The following is a 16699-nucleotide window of genomic DNA, read 5'->3' on the forward strand; positions in this document are numbered from 1 at the left end:
AACGCATGAAGACATGACATTGAGATCACTGACCCAAGCAGGAAGCTCTGACTAAACCTTGTGCAGAAAGGCAACGATAGCAAGTTCTGGGAGTCAATCGCGATGAGAAAGTCTTGAACGACTCTGATGTATGATGACAAGAATTCGGAAATCTCGGCAGTTGACTTTGTCTGCCGGAATCTCCTCCGCAGTACTAGATGAGATATGCATTTTTGCGATAGATAGCATATGAGTTGGCAGCGCAGGTATGAGCTGGCAGTAAATTCGTACAAGGAAGTAGGTTGTCATGCGACGATAGTGAAGACGAAAGACGGTATGAGGTTGGCGGCACAGAAGCTTGCTGGAAGCAATTGAAACAGTGGCGGTAAACAAGCGAATGCTTTGCCACCGGGGTTATGCTTGCAGCTACGAGTTGCGGCTGCAACGTGGACTACATGATGTCATGTCCCTGATTCCAAAGCAGCTTGGCATCTAGATCTCGATGAAAACAGTCTCTAAAAGCCATTGTTGATTGCCATTTCGTGGTTTTGATCGGCTGAAGCGGACATCGTGTCACACCATTGTTTATGCCCAGCTTATGTAAGCGAACAGCCATGTGATAGTTTGTTACTGTGGTATCGAGTTCCTACCTGACAGATATCAGGAAAGTACCGACGCGTGGCTCCCAGCAGAGTTCCGTGGACGTGCGTACATATGATAAGTGACTTCAGAGAGGTGGGTGTGGTGAGCGTAGTTTATGTGGCCAGTTTCTCCGCCGCAATCCAACTTGACTTGGCAGCTGGAAGTGAGCATGCCCCTTTTTCATAATTGAACGAGGCAGTAGGGCGCGTCCGAAAATTAAGCGACTTGGCGGCACTACAAAGCAACGACCACTCCCCACTTCATGACGTTCTCCTCCCACCTCCAGCATCAGAACTTCTAATTGTTTCAAGAACTGAAGAGTACGGTTATATGATTGTATTATACCCTCATAACATCCTTTCTCATACGCGGGGTGAGAATAGCACTTGGTGGAAAGACAGCTCTATTGGATCAGAACCTCCCTCAGTATTCATGTTCCAGCTCTCGCATCAAGACCGAAAACCTGTCCTGGCAACAAAGACTGTAGAAATATTCTACTTTGACATGTCACTACTCTCTTTGACGGCAAGGATGGAGCCTCATGACTCCACTCGTGCCGACGGATAGTTTAAGTCAGGCCTCAGACTCTGCCTCGCTCCATGGACTGCACAAGCCAAACAAGAGCCCTCCATGATCCACCACCCTAATCTGCATTTCTCACGGCAACGTAACTAAAGACGAGGACTGCTGCAGTCCGTGAAATGACGAAGACTCAAGCTTTTTATCTGTCAAATCTTCTATGACCAAGGAGTCGACCGTTGGTAAAGCCCATCACTTGGCTGAATCCGGCTCGCTCTCAACATTCCTAGAAAACTCGTGGAAAGTTTGAGCGTGGACTCTGATGGGCGATATCTGTGCAGTGGAGGATGTCGATTTGTTTGCTTTGCTTCTTTGACAGAATGCTTTGATGCTTTGCTTCAATTATCCTCAAAAGACTTATCAGCTGCCCTTCTGCATTGCTTTGAGATTTATAAGACTGGCTGAAAGAGAATACTGCCATGCAGTTTTCCAATTTGTCTTTTCTGCATTGTTTTGCTGCGTTTGGCTCTTACCACCTGTTGTCGGGGGATTGCTCACGTTATCAATCCCTGCGATTCGATTGGTCGAGATGAGGCCAATGTTGTACGCCCTTATCAAACTCATTCACAGTGGTGAGGAGCGCGACAAGATGAAAGTGAGAACCAAGTACCACTCATAGTCGTATTGATAAGCACATTTCCTGTCTCGGATGCGTAAAGCATGCAGCTGGTAGTTTAGATAGGGGAAATTCTGCCCCCTTCCATCACCGCAATCACAAGAAAGCGGTCCCTGAGGTTATGCGCGCCCCGATGCCGGCTGCCACCGTAAATACTTGATTTCCAGCCTTTGTTGATAACTATCCCAAAGGGGAATGGCCCTGTACTTGAGTGCCCCCACGTTTCTCGGGAGTGTATAGCTTCTTGGTGGGGGTCAGATGTATTAGAGGTTCGGTCTGTTTCAATTTAAATTTCAAGTGCAAGAACACGACGTCTCTCTACACGCCGACAGATCGAGATTTTACTCTCGCACACTGTTCCCATGGAGCGTCCAAAAGTCGAACAAGAGATGGAGGTTGCTCCCGCAAAACGTCCCTCTAAATCACAGCTCTTCGTTACCCGCTGTCTTGGTCGTGCAAGCTTGATCAAGGCCAAGGTTCTTTCTGTTCTGCCGGGTGCTGAGGTCTTTGACAGGATCTACAACAGGGTCTACAGCTACATGAACCGTTTTGAATTCTTACAATTGCATTGGTTTGCATTCCTGTTTTGGTCTCTCTTCTCTTCTCTTCTGCACTTTGGGTTCCAGGGCACGAAGCGCACTCACACTTACCTCAACTGTCTCTTCTTTGCTGTTTCGGCTATCACGGTCACTGGCCTTGCGCCAGAGAACGTCTCCACCCTCAATACCTTCCAGCAGATTCTGATGTGCATCAGTTTCATCCTTGGAAGCTCACCCCTTATTGGCATCGTGGTTTTGACTGTTCGAAGACGATCCATGGAAGACTCTTACGGCGAGATCATCGACAATGGTCGCAGACAAGAGCAGGCTAATAGGATAGCTTCACAGGGCCCGCAACCTTCCATCGGTAAGTTTTCGAGGACACAGCGGGACTTGAGGACATTCAATGTCTGCTGAATGCTTGCTGATAATCGTGTCTCTAGAACTAGCCACTGAAAGTCCTGAAAATGCGACGAAGAATGGCGAAGCATCCGCTACCGGAACCCTGTCATCGTATACAATACGAACAGCAACGGTTGCTTCGAATTTAATGGTTTACTGGCGTGAATTCCTTAGTAAGGCCACAGTCGGTAGGAATGCTACGTTTCACGGCCTTTCTCGATCCCAGCGAGAATCAGTGGTCTGCGCCGAGTACCTGTCCATCAGCTTGCTGCGTCGTGTGGTTGCTTGCTATGCCATGATTCTGCAACTGTTGGGTGCTATTGCTCTGGCTATATTCTTTCAACTCTACGAAGCGGATGTCATCGCTCGCGATGGTGTTAATCCAATTGCCCTTGGCATTTTCAACTCTATCTCGGCCTTCAACAATGCAGGAATGAGTCTTATGAATAACTCAATGGTGAGTTTCCCTCTTGTAGCTCTTTTAAACGTCTAACAATGTCGCAGATGCCTTTTAAGACCTCTCCATTCCCTGTCCTTGTGATGAGTATCCTTATGTTAGCTGGCAATACTGGGTTAGTCCATTTACTAGCACTCCTCTCAACATCACTAAGACTGTCATAGATTCCCGATCTTCCTGAGACTTACCTTGTGGATAATGTTAAAAGTGCTGCCTCGAAGCTCCAAGTATGACAAAACTCGAGCTACTATTACCTACACTTTAAAATATCCTCGCCGAGTTTATACACATTTGTTCCCCCCTCGAGAAACACTCTTCCTGCTTATTGGATTGTTGTTTTTGAATGGTGTGGACTGGGTAGCATTTGAAACGTCTGCTAGAGATCTTCCTGAGCTCAAGAACTTGCCATTGGGCAATAAAAGTTTGGATGGATTGTTCCAATCTCTTTCTGTAAGATGCAGTGGATTCAACATTGTCTCAGTCTCCGATCTCTCGTCTGGTCTTTTGACTCTCTACATTGGCATGATGTAAGTAAAGCAAGACATTTTCTCGTACTCGCATTTATATTCGAAAGCATTTCGTGATTTTCAGATCAACCTTGTTGACATCTAGCGACACAGGTACATCTCCGCATTTCCAGTCACAATTATGATTCGAAGCTCGAATGTATACGAAGAAAGGTCTCTTGGCATCTACACTCCCAGCAAGCCAATCGATCTCGAGGAGAACAGCTCACCCATCGTCACCAAAGGTTTCAGAGGACGATTCTACTACATAACCCAACAAGTTCGGACCCAAGTAAGCCACGACGCCTGGTCTATCATGTTAGCTTTGGTCGCGATTACCTTCATCGAGGGTGGCAGGAACTCCCCATTAAATTTCAACGTATTTCCTGGTATCTTCGAAGTTTTCTCTGCGTATGCGAACATTGGTTTGAGTATGGGCCTCTCAGACCAGTCCTACTCTCTCAGCGGCTCTTGGCATTGGTTCAGCAAAGTCTGCCTGTTGTATCTCATGCTCCAAGGACGTCATAGACCCTTGCCGAACTCTATCGATCGTGCCATCCAGCTTCCCGACAAGAATCTTGGCTCCAGAGAGGAGGCCGACGAGAGGGAACGAGAGCGCGAGCTTGAGCGTGAGCTCGAGGCGTTGGAGAGGGAACGTGGGGAGCAAAAGCGCGATTGATACTAGTTACGATAAGCTGGAGTTGGTTGTCGGCATGTGATGGGACTTGATCTGTTTTTGCACTGAATGCTAAACTCAGAAATAATAATTGTTGTGGTTACTCGTGTTTAACCTCGCTTCAGCGACTTTAAGATCTGTAGGTAATGCGACTGGACTTCGCAGTATCACGTGCAAGCATCTGGTGAATATTTACCCCCGCCATCGCGACATCGGATCGTTCTTTTAAGATTCATTCATTGTCAGCTACCCAAGATCTCTTCTACCAAACTGTCTTTATTCTATACAAACAACGTCTGATCTCCAGCAGTATTTTATAATCCAGCGTCCAAAGAACAGCAGGAACCATGGCTTTGATCTCAGGCCTCGCACATGTCAATCTCACTGTCCCACCTGGAACACTTGATCAAGCTGCAGAATTTTACGGCGAGACGCTTGGCTTGACACAATCTCCTGTCCCTCAATTACAGAGAGGCACATTGGCATGGTATGTCACTCTTCTCTCGTTTTCCAATTCTTATTGTCGTACTTCTGTTGGAAATTCTATACCAATACAATCGTCTATCTCCCACACCCCACTTTTACCCCTCCGTCGGCGTGCACAGCGTCCCCAGCGTCCCCAACATCCCCAACATCCTCTCAAGAAGACCCGCAATCTAAATCCTAAACCTCAAATGAAATCAATTTTCACCAACATCAAACCTCATCACCTGAACATAACAATACTCACACGACTAACACCCCACCCCGCAACCCACAGGTTTAACATATCCACCTCAGGCCAACAAATCCACATCGCCTTCGGACCACCCGACCCAGTCCCCTCCTCGCGCCATCCCTGTTTCAAGATCGACACCGCGGAGAAACTTCTTGAACTGCGCAAGAAGATCTATGAGCATTTTGAACGGGGTGGCGATGCGGCGCCGAGGGAGGCGGATAAGCCCGGCGCAGAGAGTAGTGGTGAGTTTGAAAAGTCAAGGAGAAGAATAACAGACTGAGCTAATACTTTCATAGGTGCGAAAGGTGTTGAGTATCCAACGAGATTCTTTGCGAGGGACTATGCGGGGAATAGGCTGGAGTTTAGTTTGTGAGGAGGAAGGTCGCTGACGGTGGAGCTGTATGAACTTTGTTTAGATAAAGCTCTGAGTCTCAGAAGATTTCAAGACGAACTGCCGTTTCTTTCATATCCATCTTCCCCATGGCTCTGAGATAGACTTTTCGTAAGAACTATCCTCGACGATGTAGGCAAGAGAGGAAAGTCGCCTCACATCACCTCTCTCTATTGTTCTGACCCTCACAACTACTCTTTCCCACTTCCTTGTTTAGTGAAATCGATTCTTTTCTGCTGTTTGCTTTCTATCTCTTGTAGGGATTGTTTCAGTCGAACTCACGTCAAGGCGGCCCCTTTCCTTCACTTTTCCAGAGCACTGGCAATCTCCTGGGCATGAAACTTTCAAATCGAGCCCTATTAAGTACCCCCTTTGACGATAAAATCCCGTGCAAATCATCAATTCCATCATACTTCTGACATGGTTTTCTGTGCCCCAAAATATTACCCGAGTGCTGATCCTTCGCTTCACGCCGCAAACCCCATATTTAGAGTTGCTATGTTTTTCCTTACTGGACAGCTCATGCAGTTCACTGGCCAGTCCTGTAGGATACCGAGCGGATTGTCATAAGCAGAAAATGCGAAGTGTTTCAGGATCGGAATTACAGCCAGTCATTTTGGGGCTCGGGTGATCAGTTGGGTGGGTTGTACGACATGGCTGGGATAAATACAGTCTGAACCCCAACCTACGTACAACTTTATTTTAACTTCACGTACAAATACCTCATCACCTCTCCATATCTTCTCATCATCTTTTGCCCTTCTGATGGTTTCCGAATAACGATATTTGTGCTTCTCATTTGCATGCAAACATGCTGAGTCTCTTCGCATCTTCACTCACCGAGGCATCCTGGCCTGTCCTAGCACTGCTTGGCCTAGTCTCAATCTTTGCATCCTACGTCGTCTTTTCTCCTCGACAAAGCTTCTCTCCGGATTCTCCGGCACTCATTTCAGATCAATATCCCGTGTTTGGCGCACTTCGCTACTTCTCTGCTCGATGGGATTTCTACCGCGATGCTATCGCTGAGAGCAAGACCGGTAATTTCAGTTTCTATTTGGGCAAGTATGCAGTGATTGGGTTTTCCGGAAGGCAGGCTAGGAAGGACTTCTTGGAATCGAAGGTCTTGAGTTTAAATAAAGGGTATGTGTCCTTTCTGAGATAATTCAGATTTTTATAAGTGAAGACTGACTGACAGGCGGCAGAACAAATCTCAGCCCTCAACTACCAGCTCCGCCCCAGACACTGAAAGGGGGAAAGCGAATTCAGGAAACGACCGGTTTTGCTGATTATTTCAACCGCCGAATCAACCGTATGCTGTCTCGAGAGAACTTTGGGAAGAGTAAGTCGGCTAACCATTCCGGCCACCGAATACAGAAATTGACTGTTCCAGCCGTCCCGACCATGTTGTGCGATACCCATACCCGACTTGAAGAGTTCGGAGACTCAGGTACAACAGACCCTTTCGACAGTATCCATAGTCTCGTCTTCCAGCTCACAGTCCGCAATGTCGGATGCAACGACATCGCTGATGATCCTGCACTACTTGAGAAAACGAGGCACATCTATGAGACGATGGAGAAAAGTTATAATCCATCGATCATTGTACTGCCGTGGATTGTCAAGGCTTTCACTCCATCATTCATCAATCAGATTGTCGCTGGTGCGAGATTGTATTTCATATTGAAAGCTGTCGTGGATAAGAGGAAGAGGACGGGAGAGAGACAGAATGATACCTTGCAATTTCTGATGGATCAGGGTGATGATCTTGGAAAGATGATCGGTGTAAGTTCTAGCCAGAGAGATTCGAAAATTTCGAATACAGATAGAGATTTCTAACAAGAACCAGTTCATCATTGGCTCCCTTTTCGCAGGTGTGGTAAACAGCGGCGTCAACTCAGGCTGGCTCCTATGCTACCTCGCCACCAATCCCCGCTGGCTGGCCGAAATCCGCAAAGAAGTAGAGACCACAGCAGCAAAATACTCAGCAAACAAGACTTCATCGCTCTCAGATCAACTACTCACCCTTCCCGTCGAAGCTTGGGAAAGCGAATTCCCAATGCTGGATCTTTGTCTGAAAAAGACGATCAGAGTTCAAGGACAGGGTGTTTTGCAACGTAGGAATGTGAGTGGTCAGGATATTACGATTGGTGGAGAAGTTGTGCCAAATGGGGTGTTTGCTGTGAGTAATTTATCAGAACGGGGTTGTTTGTGGAGATGCCTTTGTTGACATCAGTGTAGTCGATAGTTTTGCCGTTTTGTCAAGAATTAGCACTAACTGCTGTTCGTTACTAAAATCCTTAAACTAACTATAGTTAGTTATAATAAGTTAAAACTGTAGTTAGTTTATATATTAATAGTAAAACAGGTTCGTTTTTAAAACGGACTATTTTTATAACACTTACCTTACTATAGAAGACTAAATTATATTATAATAATAGTCTTATATACTAAAGATATTAAGTAAAAGTAATTAAGCTTATTTTAAAATCTGTAACTAAGGTAAAAAGAAAGTTAAGGAGGTTAAAGGAGGTGTTCTCGCTTAGCTCAGGTTAACCTTCTTAAATAGGAATAGCTAACTGAGCTATCCGAGCTAGCTACCTACTCTTAAATCGTTATATAAATCGCTATAGTTTATTTACTTCGTTCTTAAGAACTACCCCGTTTCGTTCGTTTTAAGCTTTATATAACGGACTTAAGTTAGTTTTTAAGGCTTAAAACGCTAGTTAGTTTAAAATCTCGAAAACGGGGTCGTTTGAACGGCCGTAAACTATCGACTACACTGGTTGACATTAGCAGCTTTATCACGTTGCCGACGTACACCGCGATGAAAATATCTACACAGATCCTGAAACCTGGGACCCTGCACAATATCTCCCAGATCGAGCAGAAGGTTCCGATAAATTCGGCTTCATTGGCTGGGGCCTTGGAAGACATCCATGTCGTGAGTACCTTTCCCCTGATCCACTCCCAGTTCATCCAACACTTTTGCCAACAAAAAGTTTTATAGCTGGAATGAGAGTAAGTTCAATCCGCCTCTTTACCAAAATACTCTCTGACTGTTTGTTCTAGTTCCCTAAATTGGAAATGAACATCATTGTCGCTTTCTTCGTAGCAACGTGTGATTTCACGCTCGCTGATAAGCACGGCTCGCCAGTTCCACAGCCTCCCCCGCTGAATCGGAATAACACGGCTGCGATGAAGCCTGATATTCCACTCCATTTGAAGTACGTAAGGAGGCAGGAGAAAGTTTAGGGAGAGTTTTTGCACCTTCAGGCAGCAAGTTCAGGTGCAAGAACTGTCTCAGCTGTCCGTGACAAAGACCGAGGAAGATTTATGTCATGACATGAGGACACAATACTTCTTCGATGCTTGGTATACCTGTTCTGGCTTAATGAAAGATGGTTGACAGCGCCAGTTTGACCTTATTTTGCTTCTTTTCCTCGGATTTTGAATTCCTGATGCCAACTCCGCAAGCTGGTCTCCAGCACAATCAATCAGGTTCTCGACTTAGCTGTCTCGCTAAACTCCTTGGGCATCACAACAACTACGCATGCATGTCGGTAATTGGATCAGAACACTTCAACAAAGGGTCATCCACGTCGAGAGAAGAATGTATTTGTGACTATCGGGGACTATGATGGGCCCCAAAGGACTCGCCTGCGTATTGCTACTGTAGACTTGGACGTATTTTATCATCGTAAAGGAATGTTATTTGTAGGACATCATTATGGAGAGATGCCGGTTTTTTTATTCTGTTCCGAGGAATAATGAACGATTAAATAACCTCTGGGAAAAAACTTCATTTGTTCAACATCCTGAAAATGAGTTAATGACTATTGCAACGGATACATTGAGAGAATCCGGTACTATGCGAGTGGGAATTCTCGGAACTGAAAGATAACAACGGTAGTAATCACGATCTTGAGTCCAGCTTCATTTCTGTATTTGATGCAATGAAATTTTTGGCCTGCTGCTCTTTCACCAACCGCCTTCCCCATCTCCGATCTGCCACAATGCATATCAAAACCGCATCTAGAATCGAGTAAATGGCAACCTACAAGCATTATTAGCATGCCATCCGAAAGCGTTTTCCCTCCCTCTCTCTTTCTTCGTTCTTCTTCCTGAACGGAACGGAATTAAATCGAGAAGGTCGAAACTTACCACTTTCCCCTCATTGTAATAACCGCCCAGGCATTCCCCTGCTCATCAATCTCCTTATCGACCTTCGTGCTAAACGAGATTGCAGACATGATACCATCGCCGAACTTCTCGTTCAAGATGGCTTTATACGCATACCTAATCAGATCAATCCCTGTCAGCAAAAAGACCTCACCCTGCCCCATCCCTCCCGCTCCCCACCCGCGAGGCAAAACTCCTGTCCAGGACCTCCGTCCCGCAGAAACTTTGAAATAACTCACCCGTAATTCTGCACCACCTCATACAACCTATAAATCAACGGCTCCACCGGCGGCATCGGACCCGCCCTCCCTCTATCCGGAAAACCCAACAGCTGTTCTCCCAATTTCTTCTCATCCACATCCAGTATCTCCGCCAGCTTCTTCACATCCTCAACACTCGCTTGCGCTTGGCCATAGAAGAGCGCTGCGACGGCGACTTCGCTGCGTCCGAGAGAGGAGGCGATCGATTCAAAGGTTAGGCGTTTGGAGGCTTTGGCGGCGAAGAGGGTGGAGGAGGAGGCGGGGAGGCGGTCGACTATTGAGGACTGGAGGGAGGAGAGGACATTAGTGGAGGGATCCTGTTGATGCAGGGGATGTTATATGAAGAGGTAATAGGGAGGAGAAGGAGGGAGGATTCAATATCTTGCTTTAGAGACACGTGCTGATGAGTTGAAGGTCGTCCGAACCACTTGGATGAAAGGTAGGCCATAAGCTCCTGGAGCTCAGAAAAGAGCCAATTGCACTCCCCAAGCTCCATTGGAACTATCCATAGCTCCTAGTCCAGTCCAGATTGTAGATATGTCTCGATTCCCTACGGAGAAAAAAAAATGATGTATGGAGTGCGGGGTACCGGAGCATAAGGCAAACTCACGTCCAGAACAGCAATATTTTTAGTATCCGCCATCTTTCAAGTGTCGTATGATTCTCAACTGATATTGAGTTCGGATTGAAATATATTGAGTCAAATCGAATGATGTTTGTTCGGGCAGATAAAAAGCTTTCTAGAACTCAAGGATGTTTATACCCAGATCAAACCTGCTGCTTGCTACCCCGCGGCGACCTAGGAGACGTCATGACTGACCCCTCCTCGGCTGCAGGTCGAATGCCGGGATAACCCCGAACCAGCAAACCCTCCTGTCCGGATCTTCGAGCGGCCTACTTGTCAGATCCCGTTGCGTACGGCAATTGAAGGGCCGCATCTAGGAAACTTATGACACGGAAATGCCTGGCCATCCAACGAAGGCGGTCACGAATGATCAAAAGGAGAAGTGTGGTGGAATGGGGACATTGGGACATTGGGACTTTAGAAGATTTTGGCTGTCCAGGGATTGAAAGACTGTCTGTTCGGTACCATTTGGAGAAATGCCTATAAAAGAGAATAAATTAAGGGAGTGAAATGCCCAAAGTGTGACAAATGGCTTGGTATATAAACGGCCAAAACTTTGAGGGTATATCAATCAAAACAACATGCTTCCCCTCTGACTCTCCTCTCGAGATTGCGCTATATGCTTCTCTCAATTCCCCAGACAACTGGACAACGCAACTCGACGCCGCCGAAGCCTCAAGATCCAAAAGGAGGGCGATGTCGCTCGCCGATTGCAATCGCCCGATTCAAATCAAATCTCAAACGCCGGATAGAGATAGCTTGGTATCGTGGATAACGATAGATACCTCCCGCGCAGGTATCATGTACCAATGAGCCAAAGCCGTTTATCAGACTTGAAATCGCCCAGAAATAGGCTTGCTCATCCAATATTGTGTCCGATCTGATGCAAATTCCCATATCCCAAAATCCAAATCTCGTCGCTCATAGCTCGTGTCGCTCATGAATGCATGCACACATGCCTCATCTATACATGTATCATCTATCCAATCCACCTCACCACGAAATATGCGTCTCCCTCGCCCTATCATCCCAATCACTGTCCCTCGCACCTCTTGTCCCACATCGAAGCGTAGCCTCACGACTCTGCATATCGAATAGAATCTCCTTAACCATGACTCTCCTCTCATCCGGTACCACCTCTCCCATCCCAGCACCCCTGCCATCCCAGGGTGTCAAGCCCGCCTCTTCAATATGCATGATCCAGCTTCCAACTCTTCCGCTGAGGATAGAATCCCACATACCTTCTCGTCTCGGACTAGACATCAGCAAACGGATAGCTTCACGTCGGAGTTTGCGATCGCGGCATTTAGTTGCTACGACGAAGAGGGGTGGGACGATGCCAAGATCGAGAGCGAACGAGGCTTTGATGTGTGAATAATCCTCTTCTTCTCTGTATGTCCCAGGCTGATGGGCTGCTAAGCCAGGGAAGTCGTAACCTGGATTTTGTCTGTGGCGGCAGGAGGTGATGCTGCCACATCGCTTTTGTGCAAGACTAAGTTCTTCGTCCACGACAACTTCCTTTGCAAGTTCCACGATCTCTTTGAACAGTGGGTAGAATTTGTCGAAATCCTTTTCGCTTGTGCTGAAGCCCATCTGGTAGAGAATGCCGGTCATCAGGTGCAACATCTTCAAAACGTCGATACCAGCTCTTTCTGTGATGGTTACTGCACGGTTTCGACGAGATTCCAACAGCGGTGCAAACGCAGATCCCCACTGCTTGAGTTGCATACCAAATCCCATACCTAGAGACTGCACAGATTTGGGAAGAATGTTGTTCGGCCCATGGTGGTACGAGGAGAGTAACTCCTGGAACCGCATAATACGTTCGCAGATGGAGTCCAAAGCTGTTCTTGCCTCCTGCGAGCTGAGAAACATCTCTGGGATATTTGGATCGATTGATGTACTGGAGGTATCTGAAGGGGATGACTGGGATTGTGGCGATGTAGGATCTTGCCGTGTTTGTGGAGTAAGACGGATCACATAGGGATGTGGAAAGTGGAATGCCATATCGTAAGATTTTGCCTGGATCGCAAGGCGTGTAAACATCTGAACCAATTCGTCTTCTACGACATCGTCTTTCCTCCGTATCAGTGGCTGCTTCGAATCGTGTCGCCGTTCCTCGAGGAGTCCTAAGCCATGCTGGATCTGTGATATGGCCGCCTTGTGATCTCCAGTAAAGGACTGGAAACATGTAAACAGAACAATGGATATAAGTATCGTCCTCTCTGATCTCGTCTCTCTATTCTCTAAAGATTCTCGTAATCTCGTCAAAGCCTTTCCGTACTGCTGCAATGCGAAATTGTAATGCTTAGGCGCCGTATCAAAATTTCCATTATCCGGAGAACCAGGTGGTGATTCCGACGCCTTCTCTAAGGTTTTGTATAAAGCTCCGAGTGCAACCACAGCATGTCGTATCGATGCTTCGGAATGGCTTTCCTGAAGAACACTTCTTTGCCAGAATTCGGAATCGAAGAACCCAGACAGTTCACTCGCAGTATGCGTCCTGAAAACCTGGAAATATTGCCCCTCCTGCGAATCGAATGCAAAACCTCCAGGCCTGTATAGCGTCGGAGATGGTAATTCGGGCGTTTGTCTTGGGGATATATATTTCACAACCGGGTTATCAGGTATCACAACCTGCCGCTTTTTAACTCGAGCTCGAGGCACTTGAATGACGCGATGTTTTCGAACTGGGTGTCTCGCGGCTGGCGGCGATCCAGATGATGCAGAAGATCCTGAGGCGGAGGAAATTGAAGATCCTGAAGGATTCTCGGGTCGCGGAGCAATTGGGATGGCCGACTCTAACGTTCTCTTGTATGCCGGATACCCCTCGCACTGTCTTCCTGACCGTACACACTTCAGACCTACTGCTGTTAGCAGGTCTACACTCAATCCTTTCGCTGAACATACATTGTGGTCTAGTCTCGTCGCACTTCACTCTACGGTTTCTGCTCCGAGTCAGTACAACCCAGCATAACCCAGACAGAAAAATCGCGACTCACTTGCAATTATTACACCCTGTCTTGACTTTAGGTTTGCTAGCCCTCCTCTGCTTCTTTACAGTCTCGTCTTTCGGTTTGGGCGCCTCCATCTTGTGTTCCAGCTCCGCTCAAGCATTGCTTGTCCCTCTATCCTCGTATATCTAACCAAGCTCGATTCGAACGGAACCGCAGGAAGCTATCGCAAGGCTGGTAAGCAGATGATTCAGATTGCAAGACAGAAACCTGCGAGGTCAAGATCCCGCTGTTATAACGTGCAAGAGGTGACGCGAGCGATCATTCTGACTTGTCAAGTTAAGGGGGCGAATGGAGTAGGAGAAATTGGTGGAATGTGTAGAGTCGCGCAAGTTGCGCAAGTCCTACCAGCCAGATGTCGTACAAGGCTAGTCAAGTGTTGGTTGATGGCGTGGGAACAGGATTGTTTTTGTGTAGTCGGTGCAATCTCCGCATCACAAGACAATGGGACGTAAGACAGAATGAGGGGAACTTCACGGCAATCCCCTTGCGGAATCTGCAGTGCCGACGTGCCCCTTGCTTCTGGTGACACTTCACTTTCTCGTCTCCCTTCTCCCTTCTCCCTTCTCCCTCTTTGCGAGAGAGGAAAGATCTGCGGGTTCTACCGGCTGCTGCAGACAACGGAGACGGGATCGAAGAGAGTTCCGGAGAAGTGATGGGATGATGGGCAGCCAGTGGCTCGAGTGGGTGGGTGTGGGTGGTCTCGGATAGTCGTGGTTGAAGATCAGGGAGAGATAGGAAGTGTGCGCTGTGCTCCGCAAGAAGCTTAACTCACTTTGGTGGTAGGTTTCTCTTCCGGGCAAATGCCAATTGATGATTAATGAGTGGTGGTGATAAGAATGATAATGAAGCCCATCAATTGCCTCTCACTGCCGCTCAGGTATCCATATGATGGTGGCTGCTTTGGTACGTCTCCGTCCCGACAATTGTGACGCTTCTCCAGGTTTCGTCTTGGTAGTGGTTTTCGCGAGGTTTTCTTTGTATCGCGGATGCGAGGGTCCTTTGAAGTGAAATATGGTATCAGTACCGAAGCAAGGACGGCCAACTCCCATGTGGAGATCAACTCCTGTGCAGCAGCTAACAGCAGCCAGTGCAGTGGTGCAGTGCAGTGCAGTGCAGTGCAGTGCAGCAGATGCAAGCAAATCAGGTAGGACACGACCCCCAGCCAAATCAAACCACCGATGGCTGCTCGGCCAGTCAATCCTCGAAGGCCGTGATGCAACACAAATCCAGTGTGCTGAATACGTATGCTGAAAGGGGCAGATCCGTCCACAATGGTACTGCGATAGGCAAGGTCCAGCGCCTCCGGCAATGGCGCAAATATATGTAAGAAATCAAAGTGTTAATAAGGAGGAGCTTGGTGCTTTTCGTCAGGAGAAAGAGACGATAAGGGAGCTCGGAGAGACACAGGATTTTATTCATTCTCATCAACACCAAATAAAATGTACCCAGCACCCACAGTACCGAGGACCATGCCACCACCATACTCTCACCTGCAGCAATCGGCCCTCACAGCCCTGCTGGCGCGCTGCAGCTTACATTGTCGCCAGCATCATATTGGTTGCTCGCCGAGGGGTGCATCGTCTAGCATCGTCACAGGGCTGAGGATTCCCACCGACTTCATTTAGGGCTGACGGCTGCTTGCGATGCGATGTCACCTCAAGACTTGCCGGCCACTTCAATCTATTCCGAGGGGCAGACCGCTTGACGGCCCTTGTATATCGATATCCTAGCTTCAACTGGTGTATTTGAAGCCAAGCGCACCTAGCCAACCAAGTCTGGATACCAGATCAGACCCGGGATGATATATGGCCAATGATCGTCCTCATTTGGCATGAGATGAATAGCATTAACGGCCTGCACCAATACAAAAGCGTATCTGGACTTTACAGACGACGGCAGATACACATTTCTGACGGCATCACGCAAAAGGAAGCGCAAACTCGTGGACCTTGCATTGGCAGTACGGATGTAGGGCAGCTCCTTTGTCACCTCATTAGCCATAGCCTTTCAGGTACAAAATGAGTATGAGATGGGCGGTCTACATTCTGCTTGTACTGGACCTTTTACAAAGACATTTGATGCAATCTATAAGTCTCTGTCTCCACTTCTCATGTCTCTCCGTCTGCGGTACTCTGTTGGTACAAACCAGGTTGCTTGCCCAATTTGTACTCGGTATCTCGCCTCAAAGGCTCACGCCGACTCCGAATCTCGTTTTCCTTCAAACCTCCACCACGCCTGCAAATCATCGGACAATTCCCAATTCTATCCAACTTCCATATCTGTGGCTTGAAAGGTACAAGCTGTGCCACAGTTCGTCCAATGTGGTGTTCGCAATCAGTATGATGGACCTCGGCTCATGCAGTCATGCTGCTGCAAGCACTGCGCATCGTGGCTCAAGCTCTCTCCCGCATGGGCACATCTCACGACGCATCTGTGTGAGATGTGAATGGACTCACTGATGTCATTGTTGAGGCGCAGGAGAGTCTGGGCTGGTCTGAATTTTGGTCATTGTTTTTATCGTGTGCTCCTTTTTGCTTTCGAACTTCAATTCATGGCTTGGTGGTGATATCGCAGATCTGCCATCGTCTGAGACTCAAGCTCCCGCAAGGAAATATAACACGTTACTTCCAATTTTCTCTTTAGATTACTGCTATTACTTCATTGTTACACATCCTTTCCGATTTCACAATTTATGGTTCCAGAACTCTCGTCTTTTTTTCTGCGCTAACCCCTGATACGCTTTTGCTACCATGAAGTAAAATCAGCACAATGTTCATTTTCCTTTGTCCAGCAAAACAACTAAAGCCATATTCCCTTCACAGACGGAGCAATCATCCTATCTGGTGGCTTCGTGGTCCTATCGCAACTTTTAACCAAGATACTGCAACGGATTGTGACTTGTCACATCTGAGTCTTGATACAAACCGTGTGGTTGATGGCGATCCAGTTGATTTCTCTCTACAATTTGCTGTCACTTATTCAACCCTTCGCATATATAGACTATTCAGGTCATACTTTCGAGATTCAAATGCATCAACACGCATCACCATCACACTATCCATGTTCGCAAAATTTCGGCCAATTTGCCTTCACACTCGATACCAACATCCTAT

At 47.3% G+C, this 16699-nt stretch overlaps 7 protein-coding genes across 8 annotated transcripts; 5 read left to right on the forward strand and 2 right to left on the reverse strand.

The window, feature by feature from the left end:
• The first annotated feature begins 906 nt into the window (after positions 1-906).
• ONS95_008741 (uncharacterized protein) lies at positions 907-4554 on the forward strand. Of its 2 annotated transcripts, XM_058502287.1 has the most exons (5): positions 907-2722; positions 2799-3214; positions 3262-3329; positions 3379-3741; positions 3835-4554. In XM_058502287.1, the coding sequence occupies exons 1-5, from the start codon at positions 2179-2181 to the stop codon at positions 4397-4399; spliced, it is 1956 nt and encodes a 651-aa protein (XP_058361215.1). In that variant the 5' UTR covers positions 907-2178; the 3' UTR covers positions 4400-4554. The 2 variants fall into 2 exon arrangements, with proteins under 2 accessions (XP_058361215.1, XP_058361216.1); XM_058502288.1 differs by lacking the exon at positions 907-2722 and having other exon boundaries at positions 2727-3214.
• Positions 4555-4641: 87 nt separating this feature from the next.
• Positions 4642-5662, forward strand: ONS95_008742 (uncharacterized protein). The gene is made up of 3 exons (XM_058502289.1): positions 4642-4883; positions 5157-5356; positions 5411-5662. Exons 1-3 carry the CDS (start codon positions 4744-4746, stop codon positions 5485-5487), a joined length of 417 nt encoding a protein of 138 aa, XP_058361217.1. The 5' UTR covers positions 4642-4743; the 3' UTR covers positions 5488-5662.
• A 571-nt stretch (positions 5663-6233) lies between these two features.
• Positions 6234-7804, forward strand: ONS95_008743 (uncharacterized protein). The gene is made up of 4 exons (XM_058502290.1): positions 6234-6645; positions 6708-6844; positions 6896-7287; positions 7352-7804. Exons 1-4 carry the CDS (start codon positions 6317-6319, stop codon positions 7730-7732), a joined length of 1239 nt encoding a protein of 412 aa, XP_058361218.1. The 5' UTR covers positions 6234-6316; the 3' UTR covers positions 7733-7804.
• A 713-nt stretch (positions 7805-8517) lies between these two features.
• ONS95_008744 (uncharacterized protein) lies at positions 8518-8757 on the forward strand (the record flags this gene model as incomplete). The annotated part of the gene is made up of 2 exons (XM_058502291.1): positions 8518-8523; positions 8575-8757. The coding sequence occupies 2 exons, from the start codon at positions 8518-8520 to the stop codon at positions 8755-8757; spliced, it is 189 nt and encodes a 62-aa protein (XP_058361219.1).
• A 780-nt stretch (positions 8758-9537) lies between these two features.
• CYN1 (Cyanate hydratase) lies at positions 9538-10587 on the reverse strand (the record flags this gene model as incomplete). The annotated part of the gene is made up of 4 exons (XM_058502292.1): positions 9538-9559; positions 9667-9801; positions 9924-10228; positions 10555-10587. 4 exons carry the CDS (start codon positions 10585-10587, stop codon positions 9538-9540), a joined length of 495 nt encoding a protein of 164 aa, XP_058361220.1.
• Positions 10588-11562: 975 nt separating this feature from the next.
• On the reverse strand, positions 11563-13660 carry ONS95_008746 (uncharacterized protein; the record flags this gene model as incomplete). The annotated part of the gene is made up of 3 exons (XM_058502293.1): positions 11563-13433; positions 13480-13517; positions 13572-13660. The coding sequence occupies 3 exons, from the start codon at positions 13658-13660 to the stop codon at positions 11563-11565; spliced, it is 1998 nt and encodes a 665-aa protein (XP_058361221.1).
• A 762-nt stretch (positions 13661-14422) lies between these two features.
• ONS95_008747 (uncharacterized protein) lies at positions 14423-14913 on the forward strand (the record flags this gene model as incomplete). The annotated part of the gene is made up of 2 exons (XM_058502294.1): positions 14423-14489; positions 14675-14913. The coding sequence occupies 2 exons, from the start codon at positions 14423-14425 to the stop codon at positions 14911-14913; spliced, it is 306 nt and encodes a 101-aa protein (XP_058361222.1).
• Positions 14914-16699: the final 1786 nt, after the last annotated feature.

This window comes from Cadophora gregata, assembly GCF_030347475.1.
Source record: "Cadophora gregata isolate MNR1 chromosome Unknown scaffold_3, whole genome shotgun sequence".
Taxonomy (NCBI): Eukaryota; Fungi; Ascomycota; class Leotiomycetes; order Helotiales; family Ploettnerulaceae; genus Cadophora; species Cadophora gregata.

Coding starts and splice junctions, on each gene's coding strand:
- ONS95_008743 (XM_058502290.1), top strand. CDS start 6,317: ATGCTGAGTCTCTTCGCATCTTCACTCACCGAGGCATCCTGGCCTGTC. Junction 6,646..6,707: donor GTCTTGAGTTTAAATAAAGG/GTATGTGTCCTT, acceptor GACAGGCGGCAG/AACAAATCTCAGCCCTCAAC. Junction 7,288..7,351: donor ATCTTGGAAAGATGATCGGT/GTAAGTTCTAGC, acceptor AACAAGAACCAG/TTCATCATTGGCTCCCTTTT.
- ONS95_008741 (XM_058502287.1), top strand. CDS start 2,179: ATGGAGCGTCCAAAAGTCGAACAAGAGATGGAGGTTGCTCCCGCAAAA. Junction 3,215..3,261: donor GTCTTATGAATAACTCAATG/GTGAGTTTCCCT, acceptor ACAATGTCGCAG/ATGCCTTTTAAGACCTCTCC. Junction 3,742..3,834: donor ACTCTCTACATTGGCATGAT/GTAAGTAAAGCA, acceptor CTAGCGACACAG/GTACATCTCCGCATTTCCAG.
- ONS95_008742 (XM_058502289.1), top strand. CDS start 4,744: ATGGCTTTGATCTCAGGCCTCGCACATGTCAATCTCACTGTCCCACCT. Junction 4,884..5,156: donor CAGAGAGGCACATTGGCATG/GTATGTCACTCT, acceptor CGCAACCCACAG/GTTTAACATATCCACCTCAG. Junction 5,357..5,410: donor GCCCGGCGCAGAGAGTAGTG/GTGAGTTTGAAA, acceptor ATACTTTCATAG/GTGCGAAAGGTGTTGAGTAT.